General features: G+C 37.6%; 1 protein-coding gene across 1 annotated transcript; it reads right to left on the bottom strand.

Annotated features, from left to right (window-relative positions):
• Positions 1–5,883: 5,883 nt before the first annotated feature.
• LOC133714431 ((-)-alpha-pinene synthase-like) lies at positions 5,884–16,388 on the bottom strand. Its single transcript, XM_062140546.1, has 8 exons — positions 16,272–16,388; positions 12,568–12,783; positions 11,865–12,129; positions 11,384–11,756; positions 11,074–11,292; positions 10,285–10,426; positions 7,921–8,169; positions 5,884–6,492 (listed from the first exon to the last, which is right to left on the bottom strand). Exons 1-8 carry the CDS (start codon positions 16,386–16,388, stop codon positions 6,196–6,198), a joined length of 1,878 nt encoding a protein of 625 aa, XP_061996530.1. The 3' UTR covers positions 5,884–6,195.
• Positions 16,389–22,788: the final 6,400 nt, after the last annotated feature.

The following is a 22,788-nucleotide window of genomic DNA, read 5'->3' as shown; positions in this document are numbered from 1 at the left end:
CTGCACAATAATCCCTACACCATGGAATAGTGCACCGAGTTGAAACAACAAACCCGGTAAGCTTTCGCAAGCTCGTGTGAGTAAACCCAATTAAAATGACTCACGTCACGCATACTTATAATTTCTCAACTCGTGAGATAAATTAAAGCAACAACATTTAACTCCACAAAACACAACCAAACATACAATCACACTAGGTAAAAATTAGTAATCCCTGCATCGAGAATTAGTTCAGGAGATCACCTAAAATCACACAATTCAAATCATAGCAACTCCTGCATATAGTTCATATAACTTAGTTCAGGAAATTACATTAAAACAAACAATTCAAAAGGCAGTAATCCCTTCATATCACTTAGTTCAGGAGATTACATTAAAACAAACAATTCAAAAGGCAGTAATCCCTACATATAACTCAGGAGATTACATAATTAGAATGAAAAGGACAATCGATATAGAAGTCAAAACTGTCACGCCCCGAATTTTGAATAATAAATTCAAATCCGAAACATGAATTAAACCACTTAATCAAATAAACGTTCTGAATTTTTTTCTCAATATAATCTCACCACAAGGTACACAAACTCCAAATCTCGAAACCTCGAGTTCATTATTACAATTCACTCTCACAAGCAATATTGTAAAGCTCTAAATGAGCATAACACACCTCACAACTTACAATTGCTGTAAAACTCTAACAATTGCTCTAACCGCACGGTCACCGTCCTGGTTCTCCTGTCCTGTAGGATTACCCGCTACACAATTTGAATAGTGTACCGGGAGTTGCAACAACACAAAGCCCGGTAAGCTTTTGACAGCTAGTATGAGTAAACAAGAAAGAACTGTTGATTTATTAAATTACAAGACCACCACAAACCCACGTTACTTTCTCACTCTCATATATATATATAGACACTTATGAGTTACTCTCAATTTAGCTCATAAGATCACTCACTCTCATATATATATATATATAGACACATATGAGTTACTCTCAAATTCGCTCATAAGATTTCCCAACATTTGGTAGACAGACTCATATATATATATAGACCCTTATGAGTTACTCTCAATTTCCCTCATAAGGTTACCATATATATATTGACACTTATGAGTTACTCTCAATTTCACTCATAAGGTCACTCCACATTTGGCAGACAGACTAGAGCTCTAACTGAACGTAACCACTCGTCCGGCCACAGACGTGATTACGATTTAATACTATTAATAACCACCAGCCCGGTACGAGAGCGTGATTCACTAATAGATGCCATGGTCACCTCGTGACCTAGTGATCTCCACAGATCACAACAATTTATTGTTCCTCAACAATAAAACTCAACACCTCTCACAATATATTGTTTCTCAACAATAAACTCAATACCTCTCACAATATATTGTTTCTCAACAATAAACTCAACACAACTCCAACAATACATATTATTTCACGTAATAATATATATACAGACATTCACACAGGAATGTCTAATACACCAACAATAGTTCATATGATTGCAAAATAAAGCAATTAAATATATTGGGTTCGTAATATGAACCACGTGAGGTTTACTCACCTCGATAATCCCGCTGCGTCTTCTAAACAGCTCAACAACAATTTTACGAATCGTCCGCCAAATCAATCCTCCAATCACCTAATCAAATGTGACTTGAATTTAGCTAACAATTCCAAAACATACTTAAACGACAATCCAACGGTCGGATTCTAACTTATATAAAAATCCGACGGACGGATTCTCACGAATCGCCTCCCGAATCACTGTTTTGCAATTATACGAAGATCCAACGGTCGGATCTTCGCCCATGACCACACAAGGTCATTGGGACAGTCATACGATCAACATATCAAAACTACAAGTCCATCAGACGGTCCGATCTTCACAGATCATTAATCGAACAATCGAAATCGTTCGAAATCGTAAAATTCATAACTAAATCATACGATATCCGAAAATTGCGTATAATATATCGAAATGATCGTATTGAAATATAGAATCTAAAAATGCACAGAAACTATATTTTTGACCCCCGGAGTTGGCCGGAAAGGGCCGCCGGAGTTAGTGGCAGAGCCGCCGCCGACCACCGCCAATGGTGTCGGGGCCGGGCTGCTCCTCTTCATCTCATCAAGCCCAACCACTTTCCTAACTAGCATGAAGTCTAAAAATGACCGGAAGTGGTCGAAAATTACCTCAAGAAGAAAGAGGCCGAAATCGCCCAAAATCGCTCAAATCTGAAATTCGTCTTCCTCGGGTTGAATCGAGATGTGAAACTTGGTGAGTTTATAGAGCATGGCAAGGCGAACAAAGCCCAGTTGGTCTCCCCTCCTACCTTTGCCGGAGTTGGCTGGAATTTGAAGAAATGCATGAAAAATGGTCTGACCTTCTTTGCTTCGATTCGTTGTCTATGGTGAATGATAGGATGCAAGACATATATGAATGGAAAGCTGGTTTCAAGGCGAAGAGATTGATATCAATTTCATGGCCATAGGTGGCCGGATGAAGTCGTGGCGACGCCGTGAAGCCAAGGCAGCGAGGAGGAGAAAAATCTGGAAATTTTCGGGTTTCCTTATTGAGAAATCTGATTTTTTGTATTTATAGAAAATTCTCAATTTTAAAATATTCATAACTTATTCATACGAACTCCAAATAATGCGTTCCACATGTCCACGAACTCGTATCGACGAGCTCTACAACTTTCATGAAGGAAGTTTTCCCAAATTTTGAACGTATAAAAAGTCAACTTTGTTGACCCCCTAAAAACGTTCGTTTTCGAAAATAAAATCGTTCGAACTAATTCCACAACTTTTCCAAGCTTCGTACTCGCTCCTACTATCGTGAAATCATTTCTAAAAAACCATGGAATTTAATTTGGATTTTTCGGGGTATTACAAAAACAACTCACACTAAAGTCGATGATCACCCATCAACTCGAAACTAAAGTCGATAGTCGACGATCACCCATCAATTCCCAATAAATCACTAAGTGATAAAATCATATTAATCTAACTCACAACATAATATGAAACTCATGTCCCTCTTGGACAACAAAAGAAACCAACCACCCCACGCGTACTCATGGGCCTCAAGTAACCCCACGCGTCACCCCCATGCAGTACAATGGCAGACAGACTAGAGCTCTAACTGAATCGTAACCTGTCACCTCGGCCGAGGTTCAGCCTTACGATAATACTTGCCTCTGTCACCACTGTGACACCAGATCCGTAGATCAGAAACTGTCACCACTGTGACACCAGATCCGAAGATCAGAAAACATTTACAAAGAATCCCACATGACTCAAAATGTTACCCCAACTCGATTACTCTTTCAACACGACAAATCAACAATCCCATGATATAAAGTATTTCCACAAAGAGTAAACGCACAAAACCACATTCTGAATAATTCACAGTTCATAAGCACATCACATTGTCACGCCATCCATATATATTCCACATAAATATATATATATATACATAGTCATTCACGTAGGAATGACCACTAATACCAACTATAGTTCATATGTATTAAAACCAAGAAATTCATTTTTTTACCTGTGAGCCGTAGCCCTATGAACCGTAGTCGATCGAGTTCATATTATTTCAAACAAATCTTTATTTTCCAAAATGATTTACAATTATCAATCAATTCCAACATTAAATAACTCGGTTCGTAAATGAACCACGTGAGATTTACTCACCTCTAAATCCAGCTCCGTCTTCTCTAACTGCCAAGATCACACAATCCACAAATGTTCGTCCAAAACAATTCCGTCAAACACCTAATCACATACGACCTCGATTTAGTACCCGAACACTAAAAACAATTAATTTCTGAACTCCCAAATCAATCCAACAATCCGAAAGTAACGCCAATCGAGGCGAAACTTCATCCGAGACCACCTAAAGTCTCCGGAACACTTCTATGGTCAATATAACAAAACTACAAGTCGATCGAATGGCTTGATCCTCACGGATCAAACATCGATCGAACCGAAAACCCTAAAACTTTGAAAATTCATAACTTGCTCATACGATTTCCAAAAATTACCATCTATATATCAAAATGATCGTATTGACGAGTAGATCAAAATCAGGAACAGAAACTGTCCCTGAGGTGGTCGGAACCTGCCGGAAAACACCACCACAGTGGCAGCGCCGCCGCCGGCCCAAAGTAAAACTTTGCAAAACTTCCAACACAAAAGATATTCATCTCAACTCCAATTACAACTTTCATAACTAGCATAAAGTTAGAATCAAAGCCATTTCGCCGGAATTTACCTCGCAAGGTTTGAAACCCGAAGAACCCTATATTCCCAATCTTCAAAATTCGTTCATCACGAGTTGAATCGTTGCAAGCCACCTTGGGAGAAAGCTTCTACGTCCTCTGGGCATCAAAAGCCCCTAAGAATCACCGCCTGAAGTGGTCGGAATCGTGAGCTCCGATCTGGGCGATTTGCAGCGCCATCACCTATTTTTCCGGCCTTGCAGCGCCGTGCACGGGCCAACCCATTCCATGAAACTTCCCAGACTTGGAGATGGGACTGAGGCGAAGAGAATGGAAGAAACGATACGTCGATTGGTGGCCAGAAGAGGGAGAACGAAGCCGGCGAAGTCGGCTGGGTGAAATTGGGCTCGGGACCGAAGAGAGAGAAAAGTTTCCCATTTTGGAAACTTGATATTTTCTGATTTTTTTTCAGATTTTTCCTATATATCCCAAAATGGAAACTTTTTCCGATGGCCATAACTTCTTCATATGAACACCGATTCTTGCGTTCCACATGTCCACGAACTCGTATCGACGCGTTCTACAACTTTTGTGAAGGAAGTTCTCACAGAATCTAAATGTATGAAAAGTCAACCCTTGAATCGAAGCATTCCAACGGATAATTGTTCGAAATACTTTCCGCTCCACCCTCGAACTACGAAATAGCTCAAAGGAACACTTTATTAATTCCTGGAAACCATTAGAAATTAATAACGAATTTCCGGGGTCATACAATTTATCTTCAAGGGCGGAGACTAACAGATAGTGAGAAAGACACTTTATTAGTATAGATGATGAGACTAATATGAAATCTCTAATCTACACATCGATATGATCATTTCAATATATAGTTTGTAATTTTTGGAAATCGTATGAGCAAGTTATGAATTTTCAAAGTTTTAGGATTTTCGGTTCGTTCGGTTTTCGATCCAAATTTGGGAAATATCTAGGTGCAAAAAAAAAAAAGGATTATAGTTCAAAATGAATTGTTTGAAATAGACTTGCCTAAGGAGCTAGACAAATGCAGACACACGCATAATCAATGGTATAAAACTCTTAATATAATGCATTTTAGATAACTGTATTGAAAGAACACTCACTCGTAAATAAAAGTTCAACATTAGGCTGAAAAAAAAATACACTAGACTTTGGAACATTATTTCCAGTATGTAACAAGTAGGTCCTATGCAATAATATATCAAATGTTGCAAAATAGCATAGTACACTGCTCAACATAGAATCAAAGCATCTTATAGTCCACTAGGTAAATCTTCAGCCACATATACATAGTGATGAGTATGAGATTGCTAATCTCGCAATCAAAAATAATAAGAATGTATTATGCAAGGCCAAAATAATCAAAATATGATCGAACATAGTCAAAAATGTTAGTTAGATGGAAAAGAAAAGAAGCAATATATCGCAAAGAGTTTTGAAGTCCTCGTCTGCAGGAAAACAAGGGTTTAGGATTTTGGGATGATTGACTTGCTAAATAGGAAAAAGAAAAAAGAAAAAGAATTAGAATTGCAAGGGAGGGTAGTTAGGGTAATTTACAAAAGAAAATTAAATTAAAGTAATAAAAAAATAGAGGGGGTGTGTAAATAGAGAAAATGGGTGTGTGAATAGCACCACCCTAATTTATTTTTGATCAAATAATATAATTGGAATGGGTACATAGTGGCCTCATCAAAACCTTTCCACAAAGGGACTCGGAAAGAGTACCACACCCACAACAAATAGTTGTTGCTTACATCCATGTAATATAATTTAGATTTATCCGGTTGAATTACATGTAAAAATATTAAAAAGTGGACAAGACAGATCAAGCACAAAGATCATCTAATTATTGAGAAAGAGAGTAAAAGACAATACTCTCATGTACGTACTACACTAGAGAATATATCCATGCATATTTCATTCGAGTGGCAATGGATCAACAAAAAGTGCAGCAACAGACCGTTTTGCTACTTTCCCAACATATGTGAGTTCATCTTCTTCTTTGTAAAAGAGATCAAAAACTCTTGCAAAATTAACACTGAGCTTAAGCGCACGCATTGGCACAACATTTGGTCGAAGTAAATCCTCATTCATGTCCTTCCATGCATCCACAATTTGTTTGTTAAACACATCGATAGTCTCTTTCTCGGAGACCCCATATTGCTTTATGTAACACTCAATAGTAGAAGCAACATCCCCTTTTTGTTTCTTATACTGCAAAGTCAAAGTGTTACAAATTAAATATGTCATTGATGTTGTTGTGCCCAAATCTTACAGTTCAAAGTTATGATTAGTTTCACTTGGAAAATGATTGTTGGCCTCAAATGAGGCCTAAAATTTGTGGCATCAATTCTAGGTGTCATGCCATGTCACCTATACACCACCTATTTTCTAAATCGTGTCATGTAATTCTTGAGAAAAATGCCAAAATCTAATGGCTCTAAACTATTTTGGCTTTTTTTCTAAAAAAAAATATATATATATTTTTTTTTCCTTCCTTGTTTGGTTTCATTACACTCATGCTTAGATTTAAACAACAATTTTTTTTTTTCAATCTAGAATAGAAAAAATTTCATGTAATCCGTTCAATAGATTTGCACACATTCGATCAATAGATTTGCATAATACATGTATTTGAACTCTATTTGATTTTATTATTTGCATAACACATGTATATGCATAACACATGCATCGGTTTCTTTCTGTAACTAGCGTTTAAACGTTAGATATGTGATTATTAGTTTTTGTTTGTTTGCTTTTTCTTATATTTAGATTTTGGAGGATAATTAATGGCTACTGCTAACATGAAATATTTTCTTACCTCTTTGTTTAGACATACGTATTTTCTAAATTCAATTTATTAATCCTATTTTTTTTTACCAAAATAATTGATATTAGAAAATTTAATGCCTATTTTTTGTCACCTAATTCAGTATATTAATGCTATTTGGAAAGAAAAATTATAGGAAAGAATTTAATTAAATTTGCGTATTTGTTCGGCCCCTCCAAGAATCAATTTTTGGTTTTGCCACTCGATGAAGGTACACAAAAAATGTAGGCTGTTCCCTCGCAAAATTCTTTGTGGTTGAATTGATAGAGATTAAAAAAATAATAACAACAATATATTGTTGATGATATAAAGTTAATTGTTTAAGGGTTGTTTTGGTAAAATTAAGGAAGTATACTTAGTTTTTTAAGTATTCAAAAAAGTGAATTGGAGGTTTACTAAGTAGGAGAGGTCCAAATATCAAATTTAGAGGTTCAACTAGAAAAAAAATATTGGTCAAAATATCTGTAGACAGATCCCTTAAATTAATACATATAAATAGTTGCTATTAACATGCAATTTTTTTTGTCACCTAATTAAATTCATTAATGTCATTGACTCACCCCTAAAATCTAAAAAGAAATATAAAAGGGTAAAGTTGTTGTTGCAAGATTATGATGTGACAAGATATATTATGTGGAATTAATTGATAAATTAAATTTGTATTTACTTACATGACATGACACCTAAGATTGAGACCACAAATCTTAGGCCTCACTGAGACCCCCTATCATTGCTTGTTGCACTTATATAAGATGTTGGAAAAGATGATCAAGAATATGTTTCAAATTAAAGAGAGAATATAGAAGTCATACCTTACTCCCCACAATGTCATCCATGAGCCTAAAAATAAGGCTTGAAGCCCAAACACTTTTAGGGTACTTCAAAATCCACTCAAATGTTTCCTTGGTAATAGTTTCTTCCATTCCAAGTAAACAAAAGACTATAGTCAGACAAGCACCAACAGAAGGCACTCTGACATGCATATACTCCTCCAGGCATGGGGTACATCCTTCATGGAGCCATTGGGCCTCAACAAGGTAGTCTCTAGCTATATCCTTCAACTGGCCACGAAAGTGAATCAATTAGATTATTATAGGACTACAAAGTATTTATCGTAACTATAGAACTGAGATATCTTCACTGTTTTGCAAATTGATAGAGAACGAAACATGCTCTCCAAGTCTCCATAGTAGCTAAAGAGCCAAGATAGAGAGTCTGGTAAATTACTCTTAAACAATAAATTTATTATTGTTCAAAAATAACAAGTTTATTGAGGCATGAATGACAGTTCCGTAAATTTAAAAAAAAAAAAAAGTTTTACAAAAATGTCAATTTGTCCTTATCGGGAACATGTAGAATTTGTGTGTTTAGATGGACACAATTATTGAGTTTTTGTCCTTATTGGTCAAGAACCCTTTTATTTAAGAGTTCAACGTACTAAATGGGTAATCTTTTTCAAATAAATGTCCTAAATTGGCGACGTGGTGACCTATTTCTATGATTGAAATGGGTCAATGAAATCAACCAGAGATGACTTATTTATTAAAAAATTTAGGCATATAATCGCAGGTCAGCCATTTAATAAAAAAGTTTAGGTTTGGGTTTGTACTTTTGATAAATTATTAACTCTGTCGGGTTTGAATTTGTCTATCGTGACACCTTTAATACCTTGACATAACACAAACTAGACACAATTAAGCTCGTTGATTGCCCTATGTTCATATTGGTTTTCTAAGATTATGTAGATTTCCTTGTATTGTCAAGGTTCAGTAAAAAAATTGGTTTTTTAGCATATCCGAGTTTTAATTCTTGGTTCCATCCCTGATAAAATAATTAAGAAACTGAGAGAGTGAATAAGTTCGAGATGTTCTATGATACTAAGTTTTATCAATTGTTATACTGATTTTGACTTTTGAGATTGATATTTTTAACATGAAAGGAGAACACTATATTCAAATAAAAACTTTTCTCTTTACCTATTTCCTAGTAATCGTTGTCGGCGGCTCTATGAAGTTTGGTACTTTCCATCAATAATGTCTGTGAGACCTTTCTTATCTCTTCACACCCCTCTCCTTTCTTTCTTCCCTTTTCCTTTCCCTATCTGTTTGATTTTGGTGGAAAAGTTTTTCTTTGTTTCAATGACTAGGCTCCTTGTGCCTTGGCCATACTTTCTCCTTGGTGTCCCAATTCTCATCTGCCTTTGAATTAGGTTTTCCTCATATACCTTTCTGTTAGAATTGCTCTGATTACCTATGGGATTTATGTTATTCAAGTTGAGATATGTGTTTTGTGAATTGGAGATTGATGTTGATTTGGGGAGCAGGGTGGCTCCAGGGGCATAAGGATGATTCGATTGAGAAGTGTAAATGTTCCCTACAGGTTTGGGTTGTCCATTTTAGGGGAAGTTCCGCCAAATTTTTGGTAGAATTTCTTCTAAGGTGGGCCCCGCAGGGTCACTTCGGATTTCAGGGTGAAATCCGGGGCGGGTCCTGTCATTGGTGGAAAAGTTTTTCTTTGTTTCAATGACTAGGCTCCTTGTGCCTTGGCCATACTTTCTCCTTGGTGTCCCAATTCTCATAGATCTGATCTTCTTTGATGCTTCTAGCTTCACTCTTCTTTGAGGACTTGCTTATTGGGTTGGAAATAGAATTGGTGATCATGTTGGTTGAATTTTTGGGGTGTTGATGTTCCTTTGTTGTGGTGTTGTACGTAGACTAACAACATCGACTTTCACAGGTGATGGGGTCTAGACACACATCTCTTCTAATGATTTTGGTTAAGGGTGGCAGTGCACGTTTTCTTTGGCAGTACTTCAATAGTTCTAAGGTTGTTGAGGGCGCGCAGCTACAGTTTCTGGATGGTAGTGGCGGTTTGGGCTCCTTTTTGGGTTCCAGCCAGATTTGGGTTGTGGACTGGCTTTTGAGTTTTCATGTTCGGAGTGCTCTTTTTTTTCTTTGATCAAAATACAAGATGATTTCTTCCTTGTATCCTCCATAATTTTTTTGTGTTTATCAGCGGCTAGGCCTATATAAGTATAGTATTATGTATGGCAAACTTATTTTGATGAGTCACTATGTAACAGGTTTCTTTGTAACATTACTACCAAGTTTATTCATCATTTCTACTAAATTTGCCTAAAAATGACAACATTTTAACTAAAAAAAGAAGGGACATACAACTTGTTTTGCGTAGTGGACTCGGTATGATATTCCTTGCTTTTCTAGCTCTTCCTCAACTTCATTCATAGTCTTCAAAAGTGAATGATAGAATACTTGCATGTATCGTGGTAGACCATTCATGCAATAGTTGACATCAAACCTGAAAAAAAATAATAATAAATAAAAAAAGAATGGCAGTAATTATTATTTGTATGATAATACGGTCAATTTTAAGTAAAGGTAATCACATCTTAAAAAATTTAGAGACACACTCACTGAAAATATAAAGGTTGAAGATCAAGACCACCAATCATATAGGTCACTCTTAGATTTCTACAAAGTTTCAGTTTAATATTAAAAAAAAAAAAAATCAATAATTTGATAACCCACTTTACCTAGCTAGGGCCGGATTTGGTTCAGAAGATTTTGGAACTAGACTAAACTCAACTTTTGGTTCGGTTCCACGTATTTCAACTACAAAGACCAAACCGAACCGGTTCGCTATTTAAAATTATTTCTTATGAATGTTGGTGTTGGAGAGAAAGTGAGGAGAATGATGAAGAAGAAAGAGAGGGAAAGTGGAAAACAAAAAAAAAGGGGTAGATGAGAAAAGAAATGAAAATAAATTACGTATATAAAAGTGGAAAGTTTTTTAAAGACATATGTTGTTATTGATTTAAAAGCACAATGTAATTTGGACTTTATCTGCAAGTGAAGTTGACAGATTGGCTTCCTACCTAGGTGTTAATCATAGACAACAGTGTTATAAAAATAAAAGATACAACGTTTATTTCAAACACTTCTAACCTGTCAATTGCTTCACGAAGTATCTTGAGTTCTTCGAATGTACCACATGCATCATAGATATCATCCAATATTATAGCTAGAAAACCCAGTTTTGTTGCGATTATTCTTCCAACCGAGTATCGGGGTTCAAAATACATTCCCACCATCCACAAGAAAGCCTCCACAATCCTAAGCCTTACGCTAGGAAGATTCTTTTCAAAGCCTAGTTCTTTCGCCCACCTAATTCAACAGTTTCAATCAATTAATTGAGAACTTATACTTATTGCCAATCACATACATACGGAATCAATTGGAGAAAAAGTCACCATACCTTGAAAGCTCACTAAGCTCCTCTTTGTGTAAAGATTGAACCAGATTGAAATCTAACTTCGCAAGTTTCAGTAAGGTTTCGTTATGCGGAGTCGTGGCCTGGTAGATTGGTATGTAATTCCTGGCACATAACCTCTCTACACCTCTACGCAGAGGCCTCTCTAGGGCTTGAGATATTTTTGCAGCTAGTGGATAGCTTACACCACTTATCGCTGATTCAAGGTGGGTGGTGGTGAAAACAAGAGCTTCTTCTAGTATTTCTTCTCCATGAACCCTAAGATGTGTTGCCTCATACAAGCATAGGATAGCCAAGATATCAACAATTAAGCTTTCCTTGAAGTAACCGTTTGCATCTTTAAATTTGCTGAATATATCTGCTTGAATGTTGTAAAAGTTAAATCATCATCACAACAAAAGATATAAAATAACAGTTCCAAAGTCAAACTTTATATATAGCCATTTTAATATGCTAGTTTACGTACCAGATGAAACATTATATCCATGTTGTCTTAGCAGACGAAAACGAAGAGAAACATTGTATAGGTCGACATCACCATCATCATGGTATTTAACATAGATATTTTCTAGTGCTTCATCTATTTCTGTTTCAAAATGGTATGCCACGCCTAGGCGTTGGATTTCATCAATTAATTTCAGCTGATAAGAAACATCATATGATGCGAAAACTTCTCCCTTCACTAATACTTTCAGTTCGTCAATTTGCTGTTGCATACGGGCATGAGTTATCTGCGGAAACAGTTAATTTGATGAGAAAATATAATTAAAGTGAATTATTTCAAAAATAGTGTAATATATATATATTTATAAGACTATAAGATATTTTTGCATCTAGTGGCGGACACAGAATTTTATTTATCTGGGGGCATATATATTGCCATATTCTCTTTTGTCGTTGTGAAATAATAAAAATTCTCAAATTCTTAAAGTAAGGATGTCCTCTCTTGGTCCTCCTTATATATATTATAATAAGGTTTTATACTAAAGGTGACTTCATTAAAATCTTGTTCAGATAAAATTCAGTGGAACAAAACTCCGAACCAAGAAAAAAGTTCCACCTACATACAAAAAGAGTACCACCCGTATATGCACGCACACACTATTATTAAAATGAATGATATTTCAAAAAAAATTAGAAATGATTAATTTGAATGAGAAATATATTACGCTGTCGAGGGAGTGACAGTCGATGAACTCATCTATGGAAATGCCTGGTTGAAAACTTGTCATTGGACGAGCAATTTCGGGCATGGTGTTTTGTAACTCAACAGTTGGACCAACATGATCGGTTTCTGTTTCTAAATCTATGTGTAATGATATCTGGATGGCTTTTGTTAATGTTTGGTGAAGAATATCACTTGGACATTGACGTATAAATAGGGCCTAGTTAGTTAATACGCGTATTAAACGCGTATAAAACTTCAATACGCGTATAATTGAAAAAAACTTTAGTACGGCGTATTGAAATTGTAGACTCGGGTTTTTTCGCGTATTATTGAGTTCGACCTTTTAAAACACGTTTTATACACGTATCTGTTTTATACGGAGTAAAAATACTTGGAATTTGAAAAAAAAATTAAAGCGCTAGTTAATTAAAACGCGTATAAAACTTCAGTATGCGTATAATTAAAGAAAAACTTCTGTATAGCGTATTGTAATTCAAGCGCCTGATTATATTTTACTTGGGTGTCATATCCTTTTTTTCATGTTTTATCACATATCATAAATGATATAAAATAAAGCAAGAGTTTAGAGTAGATTATTAGTTATTTTCTTACAAAAATAGTGTTTTATATATCCGTATTTTTTAACCCGTTTTTTCTACTACTGGCCGAATTATACACGTATAATTCAAACTTATAAATTTGCCGTATCGCGTTTTTTTGACCGAATATTTGACCGTATCGTTAGACTAGGTAAACCGAATAATACACGTACGTTTCTTTGCCGAATTATACGCATCCCGTTTTTTACTAACTAGGATATAGGGTAGTGGATTAAGGCCTTGTTTCGTTTGTGGAAAGGAAAGTAATTCATTTGTCTTTCCTATGTGAAGGGAAATGAAATTTTCGAAGAATTTTTCATTCCAATGTTTAGTAGAATACAAAAAGTTATTTGAAAAGCTGTTAAAATTTTTGTAATTAATGCAATTAAAATATGTGTTGAGTAATAAATGCAAAGAAAGAGTGGAGAAAGTAATTCCTTTGGAGTATGGAAGAAACCATTTCCCCCCTATTTTCCTTTGGTTCAAGAACGTATTTCCTTTCCTTTTGCATCCCAAACGCAACAACTTTCCTTTTCCGATGCTTACTTTCCACGAACCAAATGAGGCCTAAGGGAAGGAAAACTTTCATAAAGTTACATGTAAATTAAAGGTAGAATATAAAATATTTTAATAAAAACTAATTACTCTTACAAAAAATGGTTGACAGGTGGTGAAATGTGTAACTAATAAATATCTCTAGATTTTTTATTCATTTTTTATTTTATTTTATTTATTTATTTATTTTTTTTTTTTTTTTGAGAATTAGAATAAGCCTAACTTCCAAGTTCTAAATACCTCTAACTAATATACTGAATAATTTATTTTTTTTGGTGTTTCTAAATGTACCCAGCAGATTTCTTAGTACACCCAGCAAATTTATTTAATGGGAAAATTACTGGTCCCCCCTTTAACTTTTGGTGCGTCGACAGTTCAGTCCCTGTTATTTCAATTTTAACAGATAACTCCCCAAACATTCAAATTTCACACAATTTGATCCAAAATTACCATTTTACCCCTCACTTATTTTTTTTTGTTTTTTTTTTATTCTTCTCTCTCTCTCTTTTATACATATGTATATATGTGTGTGTGTGTGTATGTATATATATTTTTTATTCTTCTCTCTCTTTATATATATATATATATGTGTGTGTGTGTGTGTGTGTGAGTATATATGTATGTATATGTGTGTATATTTTTATTCTTCTCTCTCTCTTTTTATATATATTTATATGTATATATGTGTGTGTGTACATATACATATGCAGATATATACATATATATATATATATATATATATATATATATATATATATATATGTATGTATATGTATGTATACATATATATCTAATGTGTTTATGTATTTGGTAAGTCTATATACTATGTTTATGTTTCATATTATAAAAAAAATTCACAACTTTTATATATCTAATGTGTGTGTATATATCTATATATATATATATATATATGTATGTATATGTATATGTATATGTATATGTAGATATATAAATATATGTATAATTTTATACATATGTGTGTGTGTATATATAATGTATATGTGTGTGTGTGTGTGTATATATATATATGTATGTATGTATGTATGCATATGTATATATGTGTGTGTGTGTATATTAGATATATAAAAAAGAAGAAGTGAGGGGTAAAATGGTCATTTTGGACCAAATTGTGTGAAATTTGAATGTGTGGGGAGTTATCTGTTAAAATTGGAATAGCAGGGACTGAACTGTCGAATCCTAAAAAGTTAAAGGGGAGACCAGTAATTTCCCCTTATTTAATTATAAATATATCTAATTAAACCACATAAATTCCCATACTAACCTTATCTTGTACCCAGCTAAAGAAACAAGGCGATGAAAACTTCCCAACTTCATACCAATCTTCTTCGGTGGCTTCTGGGTTCTTTCAAGATGGGGTTTTTGACTGTACTATAGCTTAGTAACAATTCTTCTTTTGAAAGTTCTTGTTTTTCTAAATGAGTTCCAAGGTTCTCAATTCTTGTTTTGAAAGTTCTTGTTATGCTGATAGGGATTAGATTGTCCTTTTTCTTTTTTCTTTTTTCTTTTTTCTTTTTTCTTTTTTCCTAGTGAAAGGGATTTCATTGAACATAGGAAGTTAATTAAGAGCAAACCAACGCACTAAACCAAACTGTAGGTGACGCAGGCGGAAGTAACCCTAGGTTTACAAGCAATAAACCTAAAACAAAGATTCTGGAGTCCACCAGAGATAAAAGAGAAAACTCTCAATTTTGTTTGATAATATGATAAAAGATAGTTCTGCAGCCGTTTAAGGTTGCTTATATATGGGAAAAGAAACCCTAGGGCGACTAACAATGAAACCCTAAAGCCCACAGATTAAAACAAAACAAATCCAAAATAAACTAGAAAACCTAACATAAAAAGAATGTAAAACTAACCTAAAAATATTAAATCACGAATCGGATAATTAAGACGATACATTTTGGCCTAAATCTGATAGGGCTCACTAAAGTGAGTCTTGAAGATCTCGTCGTTCCCATTCTGGAAACGTATGATGCGTCTCAAACAGACGTTCTGGCCAAAAGTTAGTCAAATCTGATTCAAAATCAAAACCTGACTTTTCGCACGAGAAACCCGAAAAGTCCAAAACCAAATCTTCTTGAATATTCCAGCGGCTAGTAACCTGATTACGCGTGAGTTACCTATCTTCCAATCACTCTTCTTGATTCTACGCCGCTTCTTTACTTTTATGGTTTTTCGGCTAAACTGGGTCCATTCTCGTCCTACATCAGTAGGTTCGAGATTTACGTACCTAAAACGGCATAACTAGCCAACCCTAACCTTAATGAACAGTCTCAAAGCATTCTACTTATAAGGGCGCCGCATAATGCACACATAAATTAAATAAAGTTTGATTGGCGGAGGCTATAGTGATGTCTATCCTACTAAATGTTTGGCATGCTATAAATTGAAGGTGGGCGCAGCATCCCTCACTTGGCTACAACGGCCTGTTTAATAGAGATAATTAAAACATTTAATTATGGTTTTACATAGTTAGTTGAAAAATGGTCTGTAAAGTACCTGATTTTTTGTTCCTTATAAATTTTGGTACCTTACGTTTTAAAAATATCAGAACAGTAGCTGAGGCTTTGACCTCGACTGAAAATTGGTACCTAGAACCGTTAGGGACGTTGCCAGCTGGCAAATTTTCAAGGGCACTTTCGTCCATTCATATTGTAATTAATTTTTTTTTTCTCTAAGCATTTTTTTCCTCCCTCTCCCTCTATTCTTCTTTCTCCCTCTTCCTAGATCAAAGATCAAAGAAAGCATTTAATTGTTTAGAAGTTATCAATTAAAGCATAGTTGTTAAGAAGTTATCAACTAAAACATAATTGTTAAGAAAGCATTCCATTCCATGGTCCAGTCCGCCATATCAAAACCATCCCGATTCAAAATTTCTTGGTTTGTTATTTTCTGGGTCTCTTTTTAGGGTTCCAAAAGGGCCAGATGCACTCATGCTCGAACTTTCAGACTCAACCTAACTCTGATCTTCTAGCAAATTGTTGGCCTGAACTATAGCCATTGAGAAATCACCATTGATGTCTTGGCGACCCCCTGCACCTGAACTGCTATGAACATATCCATTCGACCTCGGCCAAAAACAGGACCACAAGAAGTTCATCAACTCTGATAACATCCCAATTCTAAATAGTAAATAAATAAAATTCTCCTCTATTTCTTAGCTCAACTTTTACACACTGCAACAACGTACAGACATTAACACACAAAACACAAGGTGGTTAATAAATTGAAACACTTTTCTTTCTGTAATACCCCAAAAATTTGTTATTAATTTCTCGGAATTAATAAAGTGTTTGTTAGTACGATTTCGTGGTTCAAGGATAGAGCGAAATTGTTTCGGAAGATTAATTATACGAAATGCACGTTTTAAGGGGGGGTTATGAAGTTTGACTTTTTATACGTTTAGATTCTGCGAGAACTTCCTTCATGAAAGTCGTAGAGCGCGTCGATACGAGTTCGTGGATATATGGAACGTGAGAATCAGAGTTCGTATGAAGAAGTTATCGTATTCGGAAAAAGTTTCCATTTTTGAATAAAAGGACGAAAGTTTCAGAAATTGAAGAAAAGCCTAGGTTTCCATTTTGGGAAACCCGAGCTCTTTTCTCTCTCCTCTCGGCCGGAAATCGCCCGATTCATTCCACCGGCGATTTCTTCCTTCTCCGGCCATCGTTGGACGTGAAATTCTTGGGGTAGCCTCGCCTCGACCTTGCTCACCTCCCCGTGGCCGCTTTACAACCTATCTCGGCCTGTAGCCGCCACAACAATGAAAACCCGATCCGACCTCAGTTTTGGGTAAACGCGGTTTTCTCTCTTCTCCGGCCACCATGGCTCGAGTTGCTGGGCATTCTAGGATCGCCTGACGCCGCTGATCATGCTGCTAGGAGGATAGGACCTGGATTGAAGCGTAGCCGGAGAAATCAAGCTCGCCGGAAAACTGGGAATTTTTCGATTTCACCAACTTTCGGGGTAGGTTTTCGTCCCTTTTTATTTTGATTCAGACCTTGAGCTAGTTATGAAATTTGTTCACCATGTTGAGAAGAAGAGATGCATATAGGTTTCACCACCATTCACGGTGGTTGGCGGCGGCGCTGCCGCCTTCTGTGGAGGTGGTTTCCAGCAACTTTCGGCCACCCCAAGAACAGTTTTTGTTCCTGTTTTTATTCTACACATCGATACGATCATTTCAATATATAGTTTGTAATTTTTGGAAATCGTATGAGCAAGTTATCAATTTTTAGGGTTTTAAGGTTTTCGGTTCGATTGGTTTTCGATTCGTGAGGATCCGGTCGTCCGATCGACTTGTAGTTTTGATAGATTTATCGTATAAGTATTCCGGAGACCTCAGGTGATTTCGGATGAAGTTTCGTCTCGATTGGCATTACTTTTAAGATTCTAGGGAAAATGGGGGGTTCGACACTTAATTGTTTTTGATTCGTGTACTAAGTTGTGACGTACATTCCTTAGGTGATTGATGGAGACTTGTCGATACCTTATCTCTGCAGTAAGACAAGAAGCAGCGGGATTTTGAGGTGAGTAAATCTCACGTGGTTCATTTACGAACTGAGTTATTTAATTGTCGGAATTGATTGATAATTGTAAATCGTTTTCGAAAATAAAGATTTGTTTGAAATAATATGAACTCGATCGACTACGGTTCATAGGGCTACGGCTCACAGGTAAAAAAATGAATTTAAGTATAAAATGAATTTCTTGGTTTTAATACGTATGAACTATAGTTGGTATTAGTAGGCATTCATGAGTGGATGACTGTGTATATATATATATATATTTATGTGGAATATATATCTAGATGGTGTGGCATTGTGATATGTAGATTATTGAATTGAACATTTACTTATGTCGGAAACATATATGTATTGGTAGAATTGTTGTGATGCAAACAATATTTGGGAGTGAGTTCATATATTGTTTTGGGGGGTATGACTTTTCGGGAAACAATATGTTGTGGGAAATGGTATTTCTATTGTTTTGAAAAGTGTTTGAAGATGTGGGAGTCACAAGTTGTGATTTCTCCTTTTGGTGATTTGGATAACGTTTTGGGTCCAGTGAGACTCGTTTAAATGTTTTGATCTAAGGGTCAGGTTGACCTAAGGATCAGAGGTCGCAAGTTGTGACCTCAGGCAATTATTATCGTAAGGCTGAACCTCGGCCGAGGTGACAAGTTACGATATATTCAGTTAGAGCTCTAGTCTGTTTGTCAACGTGTCCAGGTTGGACCGGATTTTCATATTGATTTGTTAGGTTAACATTTCCTATGATTTTGTCACGGGGTGACTTGTAATTGTTCTTTTGGTAAAACGGTTCATTAGCGTGAGTTGTTGATTTCTTTAATTAATTTCCTTTTTCATTTCGATTGTTTGGTTTCTTGATTTCTCATTCTTTTCCACTTCTATTGTTGAATTTTATGTAGTCTCCTAACTAAACTATATGCAGGGATTACTATGATTCTATTTGAATTGTGTGCTGTTGGGGTGATCTCCTAAACTAAATTTCTATGCAGGGATTACCGATATTTATTTGTGTTGATTTGTTGTCTTTGGATCGAAAAGGTGTTTTAGTGGTTTTCTAGGTTTACTCATACGAGCTTGCAAAAGCTTAACGGGTTTGTTGTTTCTCCTAGGCACAAGTATCGGAAGCACAAGACTCGTATCGCCAATACACAAGTGAGGTAAGCTCCCAGCCGAGGGTCCAGATACCCTTCAAGGAGATATCGGGAACCTCGAACGTCCTACATCGAAAGAAACGGAACAAAGCTCCCACAAATCTGCTACATTAAGGTCATCTCCAACAAACCAAAGAGGTAACTGTTTACTATCACTTTCCATTATCCTTATCTTATAACGATACTGACTTAGGCATTAGAGCGTTGAAGGCCGGCACACCCAGTCTTCCCTCTGACCTCTGTTCGTTTTGCAGATAAGCGAGATCGATAGCAATAGTGACAGATCGATACACCCCGTGTTTAGCTGGATCCGATCCCCCACGAGACAGCTGAAACATTTGGCACTAGAAGGACTCCCCTCGCTCCTTGTTGACACGACAACACATCGATGGCTACCAGTATTCCCAATACCAGCAACGACGATCCGCCTAGCGAGACAACGACCCGCTAGGTCTAGCGCACCCTCGAATTCCAAAGCTCGAACGCCGAGACTCGGTCGGTCATAACCACCGACCCGACCACAGCGCTACAAATAGCAATGTGCGATCTCATGGAGACACGCGCACAGGCTGAGGCTGAGCGTACGGCAACTCGACGAGAGGTCGAAAACATGGCCAACTAGAACCGCATCCTCCGTGATGCACTCCAGCGGCGAGTCACGCGCAACGAAATATTAGACATGGCCCACCAGCAGGAAGCCTCGATACCAACTATTAGCGGTGCCCCCACGCCCGGAATCGTCCTCACTATTGACCCAGACACCAGCCTCGCTGGCACCTTCATACCCCCAAGCGCTACATCAGGAAGCCCCACGGGCCCCACGCTTGGCAGCACCAGTACAGGACCTCAAGTGATCTACATGAACTCCCCCCTCTTCTCGGGCCATCTCGGCACAACACCGATTCCCCAGCCGGCACCCGATATGGCGGGGACATCAGACACTAACACGGCTGTTACTACTAATATACATGCCGCTGATCCCAACACTCGATTACTGTTGCAGATGAGCGAGGCCATCGCCTCCCTACAAGCACGGATTGAGAGTGCCGAGAGCAGAACTGGCTGGCAGCCGATCACAGACGGCTTCCAAGGCAAGATGGGCCCGTTCACCCCTCGGATCCAAGCCGAGAAGCGCCCACCAGAAGCCAAACCCTTCAAGATCGAGAAATATAAAGGCACCAGAGACCCATACCACCATCTCGAAGTCTTCCAATCCTTACTACACGGAACCCGATATACAAACACCATGGCTTGCCACGCGTTCGAAGAAACCTTAACGGACGAAGCCTTGCGATGGTTTCTCAATCTCCCCGCCAACTCCATTGACAGTTTCCAAGAGCTCGAGGAAAAATTTCTACGCCGATTCATCCTATGCGGCAGCGGGTATCGCACGACACCCGACCTATTTAGACTCAAACAACGACTGAACGAGCGATTGCGAGACTTCGTACGCCGTTGGCAAAAGCAGGCCACGCAATGCCACTCCCTTGACTCGGCCTTAGCTGCCTCAGCATTCAAGCAAGCACTCCGACCAGGATACTTCCTACTTCAAATAAACACCAGTCCCCCTGTGACGTATGATGACCTCCTCGATGCCGCTACCGCTTTTGCAAAGGCTGAATACGATACCTTTGGCCGCGATACCAACGCCAACGCGCATCCAGTCACTGTACCTCAAGCGAGCCACCCCGCCGGAACCTCCGACAGCAGGAATAAAGACACCAATAGGGATAAGGCTGCCCAGCAGCACAATAGAACCCCGCGAGACCGGCAAGGTTACAGCGATAGGAGGGACAAGCATTACGGAAAGAGCCCTGAAAAACTGAAGTACAATTCCTCCAGTAATCGGCAGCACGATGCACCATATAGCAATACCCGACAATGGGAATAGAGATTCGAGGCACCCCGATACGAGATCTACACCACACTCACGGCCTCTTATGAAGAAATCTAGAACAACCACAAAGACATCATCCCGCGCCCACCACGACGCAAGCCCGGTCAGGCCAAGCCATGAGACAACGGTAAATATTGCACATACCATGAGGAATCCGGACACCCTACCAATATCTGTTGGGCCCTGAAAAAACGCTATCGAGCATCTCATTCAGAGCGGCCAGCTCTCGCAATATTTCACCCCCACCACAGGCGCTAACGCCATTGACGTCTACAGACAGATCCTAACGATACACGGCGGGGCCCCAAGAGCACCCGAGACTCACCATGCACAAAAGCGCCAATGCCCTCGGGGACAGGAGATATTGGGACTCAGCCACGGTTGCCACACCCCACAGGTGGAATGAAACTCGATAGCCTTTACTCGCGGCGAGGATACCATACGTGTAAGACCCTGAAAATTCGTTATTAAATTCTAATGGTTTTCGGGAATTAATTAAGTGTTCGTTAGAACTATTTCGTGGTTCAAGGGTGGAGCGGAAATTATTTCGAACAATTATTCGCGCGAAATGTTTCGATTCAAGAATTGACTTTTTGTACGTTTCGTTTTCGTGAAAACTTCCTTCACGACAGTTGTAAAACCCGTCGATACGAGTTCGTGCATATGCAGAATGCGAAAATCGGAGTTCGTATGAAGAAGTTATGTGGTGACAGAACCCGCCCCGAATTTCACCCTGAAATCCGAAGTGGACCTGCGGGGCCCACCTTAGAAGAAATTCTACCGAAAATTAGGCAGAACTTCCCCTAAAGTGGACAACCCAAAACCTGTAGAAAGAGAATTTACACTTCTAAATCACCCATCCTTATTCTCCTGGAGCCACCCTGCTCCCTCAAACAACATCAACCAGATTCACAACACACAAATCTGGACTTAATAACCTTAATTCCGCAGGAAATCAGAGCAATTCTAATAGAAAGGTAAATGAGGAAAACCTAATTCAAGGCAATTGCGGAAGCCATACTGTTGACTATGCCTCGACTCCATGTACGCCCGACCTCAACTAATTTCTCCTGCACACTGGGCATTTGAAACCGAAGGGCCCAGGGGAAAGTACATAAAAACGTTAGCGTGAGTGGACAAAAATAAATAATTTAATATGAATAAAACAAAATAAAACTTCATACTTTCCCACATTTTTCGATATATAAAATCCGGATGCATGCAACATTTATAGAACACTTAAGAAAATAATCCGAAAAACGTTGAACTCCAGAAAACCGACTAGCCCCGCTAGTCAAAACAACAAAGTAAAAGATTGAAATTTCAATACTCGAAAATATAAGTCCAGCCCCGCTGGTTAAGGAAACTCAGACTAGTCCCCGCTAGTCAAAAATAGTATAAGTAGGGGAAGATGATAGCCATACGAATAAGCCACTCAGGCTTGGTTGGGTGATAGCCTCCCAGGCT

Source organism: Rosa rugosa, chromosome 6 (assembly GCF_958449725.1).
Source record: "Rosa rugosa chromosome 6, drRosRugo1.1, whole genome shotgun sequence".
In the NCBI taxonomy this organism is placed as follows: Eukaryota; Viridiplantae; Streptophyta; class Magnoliopsida; order Rosales; family Rosaceae; genus Rosa; species Rosa rugosa.
This window is presented reverse-complemented; position numbering and strand designations above follow the sequence as displayed.